Source organism: Aspergillus terreus, genomic scaffold (assembly GCF_000149615.1).
Source record: "Aspergillus terreus NIH2624 scaffold_11 genomic scaffold, whole genome shotgun sequence".
NCBI lineage: Eukaryota > Fungi > Ascomycota > Eurotiomycetes > Eurotiales > Aspergillaceae > Aspergillus > Aspergillus terreus.
In genome coordinates, this window is record NT_165934.1 from 523427 (window position 1) to 538006 (window position 14580).

General features: G+C 54.5%; 7 protein-coding genes across 7 annotated transcripts; 2 read left to right on the forward strand and 5 right to left on the reverse strand.

The window, feature by feature from the left end:
* Positions 1-537: 537 nt before the first annotated feature.
* On the reverse strand, positions 538-2500 carry ATEG_07609 (F1F0 ATP synthase subunit beta; the record flags this gene model as incomplete). Its single annotated transcript, XM_001216230.1, has 6 exons — positions 538-1422; positions 1480-1796; positions 1896-1938; positions 1998-2083; positions 2234-2394; positions 2490-2500. 6 exons carry the CDS (start codon positions 2498-2500, stop codon positions 538-540), a joined length of 1503 nt encoding a protein of 500 aa, XP_001216230.1.
* Positions 2501-3876: 1376 nt separating this feature from the next.
* Positions 3877-4616, reverse strand: ATEG_07610 (cytochrome c oxidase subunit IV family protein; the record flags this gene model as incomplete). Its single annotated transcript, XM_001216231.1, has 2 exons — positions 3877-4169; positions 4307-4616. The coding sequence occupies 2 exons, from the start codon at positions 4614-4616 to the stop codon at positions 3877-3879; spliced, it is 603 nt and encodes a 200-aa protein (XP_001216231.1).
* A 799-nt stretch (positions 4617-5415) lies between these two features.
* On the reverse strand, positions 5416-6167 carry ATEG_07611 (actin-binding ADF family protein; the record flags this gene model as incomplete). The annotated part of the gene is made up of 5 exons (XM_001216232.1): positions 5416-5556; positions 5619-5667; positions 5734-5988; positions 6077-6087; positions 6162-6167. 5 exons carry the CDS (start codon positions 6165-6167, stop codon positions 5416-5418), a joined length of 462 nt encoding a protein of 153 aa, XP_001216232.1.
* A 1139-nt stretch (positions 6168-7306) lies between these two features.
* Positions 7307-9044, reverse strand: ATEG_07612 (SH3 domain protein; the record flags this gene model as incomplete). Its single annotated transcript, XM_001216233.1, has 4 exons — positions 7307-8539; positions 8593-8755; positions 8807-8890; positions 8950-9044. The coding sequence occupies 4 exons, from the start codon at positions 9042-9044 to the stop codon at positions 7307-7309; spliced, it is 1575 nt and encodes a 524-aa protein (XP_001216233.1).
* A 1684-nt stretch (positions 9045-10728) lies between these two features.
* Positions 10729-11276, forward strand: ATEG_07613 (putative stress response RCI peptide; the record flags this gene model as incomplete). The annotated part of the gene is made up of 2 exons (XM_001216234.1): positions 10729-10786; positions 10849-11276. The coding sequence occupies 2 exons, from the start codon at positions 10729-10731 to the stop codon at positions 11274-11276; spliced, it is 486 nt and encodes a 161-aa protein (XP_001216234.1).
* A 395-nt stretch (positions 11277-11671) lies between these two features.
* she9 (putative mitochondrion biogenesis protein (She9)) lies at positions 11672-13127 on the forward strand (the record flags this gene model as incomplete). Its single annotated transcript, XM_001216235.1, has 2 exons — positions 11672-12230; positions 12286-13127. 2 exons carry the CDS (start codon positions 11672-11674, stop codon positions 13125-13127), a joined length of 1401 nt encoding a protein of 466 aa, XP_001216235.1.
* A 444-nt stretch (positions 13128-13571) lies between these two features.
* On the reverse strand, positions 13572-14566 carry rip1 (ubiquinol--cytochrome-c reductase catalytic subunit RIP1; the record flags this gene model as incomplete). The annotated part of the gene is made up of 4 exons (XM_001216236.1): positions 13572-13753; positions 13805-13955; positions 14036-14124; positions 14278-14566. The coding sequence occupies 4 exons, from the start codon at positions 14564-14566 to the stop codon at positions 13572-13574; spliced, it is 711 nt and encodes a 236-aa protein (XP_001216236.1).
* Between the last annotated feature and the right edge of the window lie 14 nt (positions 14567-14580).

Consider the following 14580-nt stretch of genomic DNA (forward strand, 5'->3'; position numbering starts at 1 on the left):
GCTGTAAGTGGTAGGCAAAGTGATATCAGATTGAATTTATGGAGGCATCGGGGTAATGGATCATGTACACAGCATTACATAGCTGCAAATGCACCAAGTACTACACTACAAACTACATCCAAACTACTAACAAAAGAAATACATTTGTCCAGCCCCAGGGTATCAGGCTGTGTGGTCATTTTAACCTACTTACATGAGCACATATTGTAACACAGCCGGACGAACGCCCGTTCGTCCCAGCTTGGAGAGAAGTCTGTGCTCTTTCCCATATATCTTTTCCCTTGAATGGATTGGAATCTCCTTTCGTTCAACTCCCTTTTCTTGATTCGAGTACTGTACACGGATCGACAGAAAGCGGAACACTGCCGAAAGGAAGTCCAAAATCTAACAAAGAGAAAAAAGGTAACGGAAAAGGGCGCTTTAAACAACAATATTACATTTAGGCCTTGTTCTCCAGCTCGGCCAAAAGCTTCTCACCCTTGGCGCGGGCAGACTCGAAGTCACCAACCATGTAGAAGGCGGCTGCATCCGTTAGTATCAGTGAGGTAGAGAGAGCGAGGGATGGAACTTACACTCAGGGAGGTCATCACCCTCACCGTTGATGATAGCCTTGAAGGAACGGATGGTGTCCTTCAGGTCAACGAGCTTACCCTCGATACCAGTGAAGACCTGGGCGACGGTGAAAGGCTGGCTCAGGAAACGCTGGAGCTTACGGGCACGCTCGACGGTGAGCTTGTCAGCCTCAGACAGTTCGTCCATACCCAGAATGGCAATGATATCCTGGAGGGACTTGTACTCCTGGAGCATCTGCTGGACACGGGTAGCGGTGTCGTAGTGCTCCTGGCCGACAATACGGGCGTCGAGCATACGGGACTTGGAGTCGAGAGGGTCGACGGCAGGGTAGATACCCAACTCGGAGATACCACGGGACAGCACAGTGGTGGCGTCCAAGTGAGCGAAGGTGGTGGCGGGAGCAGGGTCAGTCAGATCGTCAGCGGGCACGTAGACGGCCTGGACGGAGGTAATGGAACCCTTGGTGGTGGTGGTAATACGCTCCTGCATACCACCCATGTCGACGGCCAGGGTGGGCTGGTAACCGACGGCCGAGGGGATACGACCCAGAAGGGCAGACACCTCAGAACCGGCCTGGGTGAAACGGAAGATGTTGTCAATGAAGAGAAGCACATCCTGACCCTCCTGGTCACGGAAGTACTCGGCAATGGTCAGACCGGTCAGGGCGACACGGGCACGGGCACCCGGGGGCTCGTTCATCTGACCGAAGACCAGAGACACCTTGGATTCACCATCGAGCTGAATGACACCGGTCTCCTGCATTTCGTGGTACAGATCGTTACCCTCACGGGTACGCTCACCGACACCACAGAAGACGGAGTAACCACCGTGAGCCTTGGCGATGTTGTTCTACAATTGTTAGATGAAACTCTCTTTTTTTCTTTTGGAACAAGTGAGGAAACTTACAATCAGCTCCTGAATGAACACGGTCTTACCGACACCGGCACCACCGAAGAGACCAATCTTACCACCACGGGCGTAGGGGGCAAGGAGATCGACGACCTTGATACCGGTAACCAGAATCTCGGCCTCGGTGGACTGCTCAGTGAAGGGAGGAGCCTCAGTGTGGATGGGGAGGTAGGTGGTGGCCTTGACGGGGCCACGCTCGTCAATGGGGTCACCAGTGACGTTCAGGATACGGCCCAGAGTGCCAGGGCCGACGGGGATGGTGATGGGAGCACCGGTGTCGCGGGCGGCAGCACCACGGGTCAGACCCTCGGTACCTACATTGGAGCGGTTAGGTACCAGAAAAGACCACGTAAAAGGAAGCGGTGAGGCCGATCTTCATCCGCGTCGACAGGAAGGGGGTGAAAAAGACTTACCATCCATGGCAATGGTACGGACGACATTCTCACCCAGGTGTTGCTAAAAGGGAGTTAGTTGGAAGGGTCTTTTGATGTCATCAGGAGCTCTCGGATACATACAGAAACCTCCAGAACGAGCTTCTGGCCGTTGTTCTCGGTCTCAATGGCGTTGAGAATGGCAGGGAGCTTCTCACCCTCGAACTTCACTACAGGCGACAGTTAGAGACGGATGTTGGCAGCGAAAAGGCGGTCGTGGTGGGTTGTTGGGGTTGAAGTCGAGGCCCGGAAAAGATTTTCGCGTAGGGCCGGGAAGGCAGGGATTTCCCTTGGTGAAGGGTAAGTCGGGTACCACATACCGTCGACGACGGCACCAATGACCTGGTGAATCTTTCCGACGGAAGAATCAGTGCTGGCGAAGCGGGCCAGGGAAGGGAGGCCATTGAGCTTGGAGGGAAGAGCGCGACGGGCGACGGAGGGTCGGGCAAAAGCAGCCCTCCCGAAGGTCCGGGCGAGACCGCTGTGGAGGTTAGTAGTTGAATATAATGATGGTGTATAGAAGAGGAGAGGAAGAGAAGAGGTAAAGGAGGGAGAGGGGGAGTCTGCTTGACCTACCTCTTGAACATGATGACGGTGTTGAAGAGCGAGATGGAGGAGATGAAAGAGGTGTAGGGGGAGGAGGAGAGGAGGAGATTGGGGGAAAGAGAAGGGAAAGAAGGGAAGAGGTTGGAAGGGGAGCAGACCGGTGGTCCTTGTGTCCGGCTTAGCCTTTCCGGGGCGGTTTTGCCGACGATCCCGTGATGTACCGAGCGTTTTCCACAGTCCTGGACAGCGTATTCTCGATATCTAGATATTGTTGTTTACGTCTTTATTTACTATTGTCATTCTCTTCTTTAATATTTGATATCTTATATCCTATTCACGTCTATAAAGAAGAAACCACGAGGGAAAGCGAGACGAAAAATCGCACAAATGCGGAGCTGCTTGGCACCCACCGGATTCCCAGGGATACGGATGAGAGGAAAACAATCGCCTTCATCCTGAAGAACCGGGGAGCTATGTAGGGACAATAGAACAAAGAGAAATAGAAGCAAAATCCCTGCCATTAGAAGCCTCATTTCGAAATCAACCAAGTCTATCTCGATCTTCTGTGTAACTGGTTCAGACAAAGAACTCGACGACGGTTGCCCCGACACCTCCTCCTTTCCCGGCTGCGTCCGTGTCCTATTTCGGACACCCGCTGCTGAAAAATCTGCCATCGTTACCGTATTCTGGTTACACTGGCCTCCACCTACTGTACCTACAAGTATTTAGCTGTACTCAAGTAGACCTTATTTTAGCCCTTATTTAATTAATTATGCCTAGGTAGGCTCTTTGATAATTATTATTCTATTCTAAAATTAATATAAGTGCACACTTGGGTAAGTACTAGGTTAGGGCTCACCGCAAGCCCTGTTTCCACGCGCTCCGCTACACGTCATTACCTCCCGGTATTAACTGTATCTGTAACATGCATCCGATTTCACCCACACCTTGGGCATACCTCAGCTACATACCTAGTACTATGGTACGGAGTAGGTAAATAGACAACCGCAACAAATGTGCACACTGAATCAACTAAATAACAACAGTAAATGAATATACACCTCCACCACTACTTCAAAAGAGGCCTCTATGACTACAAAGGAGATACATCGATTATTGCACAGTACGAGATACACAGGTCTTTTGGGTCGGGGGGAAACGGACGTGGACAAGAACAAGTAAGACACAGGCGAAAGGAAGTGACTGTCCACACGGAGGGTAGGGCATGCAAGCGGCTCACAGCATCATCCATCAGAGTATGAGAAGCATCCGTCTGCCAGAAGGACGGGTGAACAAGTGTGCTGAGGAGAACGACACTTGATATCACCCTCCCAGCACACCCCCACCATCGATCCGTTCCAGTTTCTCATATCGACTGGTTCCTGTTGCCTCTCAGAGGATCACAGCAGCGGCCCATCTACTGCTTCTCGGCAGGAGGGCTCTGGACAAAGCCCTTGCCCTCGTAGCCCTCGGCACTGATGCCGTAGATAGGGTTGATCTTCTCACGCTGCAGAGAGAACCCGTTAGTATATGAAGTATCTTCGAGCTGAAGATCACTGAACATACCAGAGCGTATTCGTTGGAGGCCTCCTGCCACTCCTTGGACATGGTCTTGGGCTGGGGCTTGGCGAACAGGTGGATGGCGTAGAAGAGAGCGACCGAGACGGCCGTGAGCTGGGCGACCTTGACGAAGATACGCAGACCCTCGCCCTTGGGAGCCTGAGCACGGGGGCCGTGGGGACCGAAAGCAATCCAGTAAGCTAGAACAAAGAAAGACCAGCCCGTCAGCAAAATTCAAAAATCTCCCTCGGACCGAGGAGGAAGCGTTCATAGTCAGGAACACGTACCGGCCTTCTTCTCCTGGAGAGTCATCTGGTGCCAGTCGACCTTCATGCGATCACGCAGCTGCATCCACAGCTCGGCCTGCTCCTGGGGGGGCATGGCCTCCCAGCGCTTCTCGATACCGGCAAGTGTGGGATTGGCGATGGCGTGGTCGGAGGCGGCGCGGGCCTGCTGAGGAGCGACAGCCTTCTTCTCCGCCTGCGGACGGGCATTCAGGCAAGCCATTGGGGCCGACGCCGTGCGGTAGGAGCGCAGGGCGGTGGTGGGCAGGGCCGAGCTGCGAGCAGCGGCTTTGGAGACGGAACGGAAGAACATGATGTGTGAGCGTGGCGAGGAACGCGAAAAAAGACCAATTGAATCAATCAAAGACTCTCCAGGGACGAGAGAGAGGATGCCTCGACGGAGGACGACTAAAGGTGGATGGGAGGGGGGAGGGTGACCGAGACTTGCGATGGAGGAGACAGAGACGACGTTCGGCGTTGTGGTTTGAGGTGGGAAGTTCGACCTTCCGGCCGGCTTAGCTTAGTCCGTTTTCGCCGCCCCGTGATTGGCCCGCCCGTCCCGACCGTCCCTAACCACCTGATCCGATGGTGAGATGATACTACCTACTAATATCGATGGTTTATTTTCTCCTTCATTTTTACTCTCATTCCATATAGTCCTGTGCACTGGATTCATCACGTCATCCTCTGTCATCCTCTCTGTCTACCCCCAACTATCATCCCCTCCCACCAGACAATCGGGTCTATACAAGCATCGCTGACAAGGAGGGGTAAAAAATAACACACGAAACGAAAACAAAACACAGCACAACACAACACAGTTCCACGAGTTCCTCCCCGGTGAATGGCTCGGGCAGGCGGCGAGAGCAATCACGATCGCGCAAGAGCAGGATACGGTCAAGTAACGCGACCACACACAGTCGTAACGATCTCGTATTGAAACTACATGTATGCAGAGAAGCATGCCCCAGGTTGGTAGTTGGGTTCGGAAGGGAGTCGGACTCCACGATCGGTGGGAGGGGAGACGGATGGCGCCGTGTCCTCCTCACCAGCATACACTCTCCCACACATAGACAAGCTCACCTGGCCCGGACCCAGCCGGTCGCCGTCCTCTATTTACCGGCCTTGCCACCGCTGGCCTCCTTCAGCAGAGTGTTCCATTCGATGTCACCCTTGTCGTCGGCGTGGATGGAGTTGTGGATGTTGAGGGCGTTCTTCAGGTTCTCGCGGGTGCTGGCGTAGATCATGGACCACTGGAGGCGTCAGTACCGGTAGTCCCTCGCGACATCTTGAATATAGTAAGAGAAAGACATACGAGAGTGGGAGTGTCGCTAGGCACCCAGGAGATGAAGACGATCTTGCTCCTATATCAGCGGATCAGCAAACATCCTTCATCCGATTGCCTCCTGAATTGGCGAGGGAAGTCATACCGCTGACCCTCGCCGGAATCCCACTCGACATCGTAGACGGCGTAGCGGGGAGCGGGGTTGCCCTTGGCATCGCGAGCGGCCTCGAGCTTGGAGCGGAAAGCCTCGTAGTCCTTCTCGTTGGAAGCCTCGTCGAGGACAACGCGCTTCTTGTCGTCGGAGATCTTGAAGATGATGAACTTGGTCTTGTCGCCCTTGTTATCGCCGCTCATGCGGAAGGAGTTGAATGCGGCGAGGCATTCATCGTCGATGGAGACACTGCATGTCATCAGTACATGGTGTGGGTAGGTTGGGTTGGGTTTGCGAATGGGCTCTCGCGAAAGCGGGGAGGCGGCCGACGACGTACCCAGATGCGAGCTGTACACAAACAAACGTCAGTACGCTCCGATCACTACATCCAGGAAAATTCAACGGGGAAAAGTCCAACGTACCGACATGATTGCAAAGGATTCTCGAGGTCAAATGGACGGAGAGAGATGATCTGGATTGGCACGCGATGTTAGTTTGGGCTTACTTGTCCCTATTTCCGGTGTATGGGTCGTCACAACCGGCCCACGATCTGAGTGCGGGACCGAGATGGATCGATCGCAGAACTAACCGGGTGGGAGGTGATTGAGAGAGGGGAGATGCAGAGGGGGAGAGGAGCTCACTTGGAAGAGATGACGAGGGGGAGGCGAAGGAGGGGTGTTGGGAAAGAAGAGGAATAATAATAATGGAGAAAGCGGACAAGAGAGAGATATGAGGGGCAATTTAGGTTAGTCAGGGAGACAAGAGGTACCGGCTGTGGTGCTTGCGTTGCGGCGGTCGGCGGTGCGCTCATCGAAGGTACATGGCCTCCCACACGTGATCCACCCCTCTATTCAGGGGTTTGCGGCCTATTCTTAGCAGTACAGAGTACTATTGGATTCGGCTTTCTACCTTGATTTTCTCGTCATCCTTCTTGAAGATGAGTCGTCACTTGCGATGCCGTACAATCATCAGGCAGATCCATTGTTGCCTGTGCCTGTCTCCCACTGACGTATGCACGTCACCAGTCGACGTACAGTGGCCCTACAGAGCTCCATCGCCCACTACAAAGTACTCAATAACCCATCTGCCTGTCAGTTGGCATTGTATTCTAGAATAAATCAAACATGGATATGTACATAGATCAATATGTATCGTCTGCAAGATTGGCTAAATTACGTCTCCTCCCACCGTCATCAACGGCGGAGGCAGCGACATGATTAAAATAACGTAAGACACCGGGGTCTAAGAATTGAAAGGCAAGAGGCTTGCAGAGAAGGGGTATATAACCGGAGAAGGAAAATCGAACGTCAAAGGACACCCACCCACAGAAGTAGTCACAGACAGAGAATGGATAATGAACATGTCGACGTGCTCAAAAATAACGAAGGGGCGAGATGGTCGAGGAAACTTTTGTTCGGCGAACAGAAGAATCAAGCGTAGACGCAAACAGGACAGCTCGCGCAGAAACTCCTCAAGGACAAGGAAAAGGACAAAGGCGCTATCGTCAAGGCGTGACCGGCATCAGGTGAAATGGCAGGTCAAATGGCTCCCGCGGATCTGCTGGTTATCATGAACCATCGTCCGCTTGACCGCCGTCGATGATTTTTCTCCAGTGCTGAGGTAGGCAGACACAAACCAGAGGGAATGCCTTAATCTCGCCCACCGGGGCCGGGGAGGCAACTGGGCGCTGGGAGCCATTCGAAACACCACTGTCGCGTTGCTCGCGGTGTCGTGCGTCGTAATCCTCAGCACTTTCGGGAACACGAATGCCTGTGGCCCAGCCATCGTCCCAAATGCCAATCACCTTCAGCATCTCTCCACGGTCCAACGCAAACTCATCATTCGCCCGAGGTTGATACGCCCACAAGACCGCGACCTTGTCGCCGGGGTGAATGTCATCCTGGGAGTAATAGTCCTGGAAGGAGGACAACTGCTCGGATTGTCCGCTGGCCATTCCTTCGGGGGACGAGTACTGTCCGACAGTGCCGGAACGAGGAGAAGTGTCACTACCACCGCCTGCCAGGGCCGACTGGCTCGAAAGAGACCCATGACGCTTGCCCGTTGTCGGGGGAATTTTCTTGGACATGGCTCCCGGACTGGCACCATATCCTTCCGAGTCAGACGAATCGCTGTACTTGGCACCACCGAAGAAGGCGTTCGAGGTGCGTGACCGCGCTGGGGACGCGCTGGGAACCTCGCGCAGTGCTGACATACGGGCCACTCGTCCCCCAGGAACCGCCGCGTGGGTTGGGCTGGGGGGTTGTTGCATCATCGAGACGAAGCCCTTGCGCTGTGGGTTGGGTTGGTTCAGAACGCTTTGATTCTGGCCCCGACGCTTGCGACACCAGTAGATCAGGCCGAACGCGATCAATGCCACCAGGAGGGCGAAGCCAGCTACCGATCCAATCACGACACCGGCAATTTGTCCCCCTGAGAGACCGTTCGAGTGACCCCCGGCGGTTGCGTTGGAGGTCGTGGTGAAAATGGAGTGGATCGTTGCAGTCGGGTAGGGAACACTGATATCTTTGCAGCGGGTTTCGGCTTTGGCATTGACACAGCAGGAATCGGTGGAGTTGGGAGAGCTGGAGCCGCAATATCCGCACAAACCCACAAGGTTGGAACGAAATCCACACTCGTCCGGTTCGTTGTCGGAACCATCGATGCAGCTCACGGTCAGGGAATCGGCGGGGTGGGAACATATGGTGAAGTCGGAAACGATCTGGTCCATGTAATTGCTAGCTCTCTTGGGACACAGCGCCGAATTGACGAGAATCGACTCCTCGCTTTCCGCCATGGCAGCCTACTCACGATCATTAGGGGGTGGTGAATGAATCGGAAGGGGTCAAGACGAACGCATGATTGAGCACAGAGAGGCCTTGAATCCTGATCGGACAGGTGACAGGCGTTTTTGGAGCTCTGAACCAAGCCCGAGCAAATGGTACTGGTGGTGTAGCGCGCGTAGAAGTCGCCGGTGTTGGTCAGGTTCGCATCCTGGCACCCGAGGTATTGGACATATCTGGAGATCAATGAGCCTTCACTCGGGGACGAACGGGAGAGGAAGGCTTACTTTCGTTGGATGTAGGTTGAGCTCACGTAATTGCTCAATTGTTCGTCAAAGGTAGTGACGTTGGACACATTCTGCATGAAAGGACTGTGGCACGGTCAGCAAGTGGACATTGGGCCATAGCTTCTGGAGAAGTCTCCACGCACAAATCCGAGTAGAGACTGGAGCTAGTTGAGATGGAGGATGTGTTGAAGGCGGGACACTGCGTGGAGCCTGCGAGGGAGATGCAGGTGCCGGACATCCTGACTGAGATGGGTCCCTGATGTGGGAGATGTCGAGCGAGTAGGCGAGGTTCTGAGCGGACGGAGTCGTTCAGTAGTGGCTTTTCATGATGGGACAGTATTTGAATCGGTAGTGGTAACAACGGAGGTGCAGTGATGACCGCGGGTCAAGGAATGAAGAGAGTGAAAACACGGTCTGAAAGAAGCGACCAGGTAAACGAGCGACTGGGTTGCACGACAGCCGAGACAGGCGAGATGGTGCTTTCCTGCCTGAGGCGAAGAACGAGGAGAGGGAAAAGAGTCCGTCCGAATGAGTGGAGGACGAGGCGAAAAGGGGAAGTCCTCACTAACTAGGGTAACTGACACTAACTACTAAGGAAGTTAGGTTGTTGTTAGCAGAGTAGTTCTCCGTAGTTAGCGCCACAGCCTCCGACTCCACGGAACAGACGGAGTAGGTTCGCGGATGATCAGGAACACGGTCTTATCAACAATAGTTAATCTCTTTCATCAGAGTAGTACTGGGTGTTCTGGTGGGATGAGGAGAAGAATATAAGAAACTCCGAGAGAGATGAATCCAAACAGACCAGGACACATGCAGGAACCGGAAAGTTTATCCTCTGTGTCTCTCGGACTGACTTCCTCTTTATCACTGCTTCGATTGTGTTGTGACGAGTCCAGATCTGACGTGGCATCCATCTCATGCCTGATGATGCTGTGGTCTGTTATGAGCCATCTTATATCGTCCACATTCCTACACTAATCTCCGATTGTTATTCTGATTTGTTGTGCATCAGATAACCTGTACTCTGTACAGCAGATCAAACAGATCCGGATAGACATAAATAATCTCTGAAATTAGGTCCGTACTTTGGATCTCACCGTCTGCTTCTGAAAAAAATCAGCCCGTTGTTTCGAACGAGTCTCTCCACCAACCAGAACCCGCTGTTGGGCTCCTCCGGCCGATCGCTATTTTATGAAGGCTTCTCTCCCGCCCTTCGAGTCAGTGCGTCTTGCGTAGACGCTTCCTTACTGCTGGAAATGAGCGCTCTGGTGTTGGCCATGTAAGGTGGGAGGTGAGGAGATGATCGATCCTCACGTCTTCTGCAAGGTGGATCTGGTTGTTTACCTGGGATCTAATCTAGAATCGGCCCGACGATGTATGGGTACAGGGTATCTATTCAGGTTGTACTCCGAATACCTAGACAGGTGAAACGTAATTAGCAACGACATGTTGGGTATCTTCTAATAACATTTATTATATCAGGTGCCTAAGTACCTGCTATCTTGTTGTGTTGTCAAATATATATCACCCTAAGTATATATGCAGTGCGCTGTACTGTTGTACCATCCACCAAATATATATCCAACAACCATAGTGTACTCCGTACTTACACTCGCTAAATATCGCCAAATATTCGAACAATAGTCATTATATTCTACTAATACTGCCTACTCCGGAGGCATCATCCTCGTATGACACCCATATCAAAAAACGTCATGTCAGGTGACCCGACGTCATCTGACTCAGGCAGCCAAGATCCTGCTCAACATCTTCATGACCTCCATCATTATTATTCTCACTCTACCAACCTACTCACTCACGCCAGAGTAGACTCAAATCCCAAGATAGACCCAAATACCCCGAGTGAACCTTGCATGGTGTGAGGGAGTCCATCACCGTGACTATCCACCACCATCGCAACCATGTGCGGTTCAGACATCTTCCTAGGCATTCTCGCCATCTTCTTCCCCCCCGTCGCCGGTAGGCTCCCACCCCATTATCCATCATCTTCTGAATAGTCCACTAATCCACACTCCCTCCAGTATGGATCAAAGTAGGCATCTGCACCGCCGACTCCATCATCAACCTCGCCCTCTGCTGTCTGGGCTACGTCCCCGGTCTCCTCCACGCCTGGTACATCATCCTCAAATACCCCGAGCCGGACTACGATGACCCCAACTACGAGCCCATCCCGGGCTCCAACCGGCGCGGGGATGTCGAAAACGCCCATGTCACCTACTACTACGTGTCGCATCAGCCCATGTCGCCCCCGTCGCAGCGAGGCTATGGGACGCTGAATGCACATGCCCCCGCCGGTGCGCAGCAGCCACCCAAGCCGCAGAACCAGCCGAGTGCCTCTGGTGGTGCTGGCGGTGGAGGAAGTAGCAGTCAGGCGGCGGAGGATGCGCGCCCACCGCCGACATATGCCGAGGCTGTCCGGGGTGACCACAAGGTGCAGGATGGAAACTGAAGAAAGATCTGCTGAAGAAGAACGCGACAACGGTGAGAGTAGAACGACGCTATAGGGGCGAGTGTAGCCCGAGACTCGACTGGTCTGTCTGTTTGCATGCACTGACTTTCTGCTTCCTGATTTTGATTGCGATCTCATAATGCGGGGAAGAACTGATCTGTATTTCATGACATTGTAGCGTTAATGCGACTGTACGAATGTAATGCCACTACATTATTTACTGTTCTTGTGATAATCTACTAAAAATCGTCGAGGTACTCCTATGCACAACAGAACCAAAAAGAAGTCCCCGAGGCCCACCACATTCCGCCGCGGGCCCGATAACTTAAGCCTCACCTGAACAACCTCCCTCACACTCGATCAACACACCTCTCCCCCGGATCACCGCAACAGCAATGCACTCTCTGCCATTGCTGCTCCGGCAGTCCCTCCGATCAACCGGAGCCCTCTCACGATCCGCACATCGTCCCATTCGCGCTCCTCCCCTCCCCTCCCATCTCCTGCGTCTTCCCACAGCCCACCCACGGCCCTTCTCCGTCTGTCTCCAATGCCAGTTCCGCACGCAATCGGCGTCCTACCCGCCCAACAAAGAATCCGACAAGCCACTCGATACAGAAACACCGTCTAAACACCCAGATTCCACCGCTTCTTTCCTCGAAGAGAGCCTGAAGACGCAGGCCGAGGCGGGCACTCCTGCAGACAGCACCACCACGACCACAACGACGACAACGTCCCCTCCCCCGCAACCAACCCCCAATGAACCCAAAACAGCCGACTCGTCGCTGCGCGACACTCTCCCGTCGTACCTGGACAACCGGCGATCGCAGTTCTCCAAGCAATTCACCACTATGATGGACAACCTGCAGTCGAACATTTTCGTCGCCGGCCAGCGCCTGAACGATCTGACGGGGTACTCGGAGATCGAGGCGCTGAAGAAAGAGATCCACACGCAAGGTATTCCCCTTCTCGCCCACCGACCGCCCAAATCAGGCAACTAACAAGACGAAAGAGGACCGCCTCCGCGCGGCCCGCCTGCACGTCCGCAACGCCAAAGAAGCCTACGCCTCCGCCATCAACCGGCGCTCCGCCTCCCAGCGCGAAGTCAACGAGCTCCTGCAGCGCAAACACGCCTGGTCGCCCGTGGACCTGGAGCGCTTCACGCACCTCTACCGCAACGACCACACGAACGAGGTGGCCGAGAACGAGGCGCAGGAGGCGCTGACGGCGGCGGAGCGCGAGGCCGAGGAGGCCGCCGCGCAGCTGAGCAAGAGCATCCTCTCGCGCTACCACGAGGAGCAGGTGTGGTCTGACAAGATCCGCCGCATGTCCACCTGGGGCACCTGGGGCCTGATGGGGGTGAACGTGCTGCTGTTCCTGGTTTTCCAGATCGCGGTGGAGCCGTGGCGGCGGAAGCGACTGGTTAAGGGGTTTGAGGAGAAGGTCATCGAGGCGATTGAGAAAGAGAGGGAGATGAATCATGTGGAGATTCTGAGTCCCACTGCTGCTGCTGCTACTGCTGGTGCGGTGGCGCCTGTGGAAGCTGCGGGTGAGGATGCGGCGCCTGCACCGGTTGAGGAAGAGACTACCTCTGATGGAGCTTCTGTGGTGGAGGATACTACTGGAGGTGTGGTCGAGGATCGGGCTGACCTCGCTCATGAATCGTACAAGGCGCAACTGCCGAGCTTGCCGTCTACCCTGTCGGTCGACTCCTGGCGCCAGTATCTCCACGATCTCTTCAGCGAGCGCAGCATGATCATCACACAGCGGGATCTCTCCTCTGTGGCTCTCCAGAGCGCGGCTGCCGGGGCGGCCGTGATGGGCCTTGTGATTGCGCTCATTCGCCCGCGGTGAGAGCTCTCCTGTACATTTTGGATATAAATCAATAGAATTGTATGTAATATACCGATCGCACGAACATAGATCCTATGACTCTTCCCTCCGTTACAACTTTCTGAAAGATGACAAAAGAAATTGCATGACTATACGAACAAACTAATAGACATATATTCAACCCAACACCGTCCGGGCAGCCGCCAGTCCACGGCCAAGGCAGACCAACAGACCGCCCGACCAACGGCTCTCTATACCCCAAACAAACAAAGAGTGGTACAAGCTCTATGAGCGAAGCGACGGCAGGATGTCGGAGTAATAGAACAAGAGGCTCAGTTTTTCTCAGTCCATATTAAAACAAGGTCTCTAACTCGTGAACACAAGCAGAGAGTTCATCTAAAGCACACGTCGTCCCTCACGTCGCGCTCCGTTCCATCATCGAACCATCCGGAGGGAAAACCCCGCTTAACCGATGACGAGGGTCTCCTCAGAGGGGAAGTTGTACTGGGGCACCTCGAGGTTGAGGGGAGCGGGGCCCTTTCTTATACGGCCGGAGATATCGTAGTGGGAACCGTGGCAGGGGCAGAACCAGCCGCCAAAGTCACCGGCCTCGCCGATGGGCACACAACCCAGGTGGGTGCAGACACCTGCCGTCGTTAGCACGCTTCAGCGGGGATATCGGCAGAGAGGAGTCGTACCAAGCATGACGAGCCACTCGGGCTTCTGGACACGGTCGGAGTCGGGCTGGGGATCACGAAGGCTCTGCCATTCGATGTCCTCGGCCTCCTTGATCTCATCCTGGGTGCGGTGACGGATGAAGACGGGCTTGCCACGCCACTTGATGATGACCTGGCAGGTGTCAGTGATGGTGTCGCAGGTTTCCCGTCCGTCTGAAGGACGCGGGATCACGTCAGAGGGAAATAACGTACGTTCTTGCCCTCGGGGATGGAGGCAAGGCCGATTTCAACCTTGGCCTGGGCGAGGACGTCGGCGGAGGCGGACATGTTCACGAGGAAGTCTGTTGAGGAGTTGCATCAGCATCGGTTGCAGTCGAGTGGCACGAGTGGCAAGCAAGGTGCGCGAGTTGAGCGAATGCGATCCACCAAGTCGATCCCAATCCCTCCTCTACATCGCCAACGGTTGTACTCGTTCGATTCCAGGATTGACCTACCCTGAACAGTAGCCTTGGCACCGACGGCAGAGGCCAGACCGAGGGAACCAGCCATGAAGTAGGAGAAAACCTGGTTGGAGCGGGGGGCTCTCTTGGACTGGTATTTGCTGAAATCGGGGATCTTCGCGGTGGAGGAGGAGGCATTGGCGAAGGGACTGGCGAAGGTGGGCTTGGTGGCCTCAGCGACTCCCCTCCGCTGCTGGCAGGAGGCGACGGCAGCGCGGGTGGTAGGGAGCTGCTGGCGGGCGCAGGCGCGCAGCAGAGAGGTGGAAGCGGAGGAGAGAGACATGGCGAACGATGCAA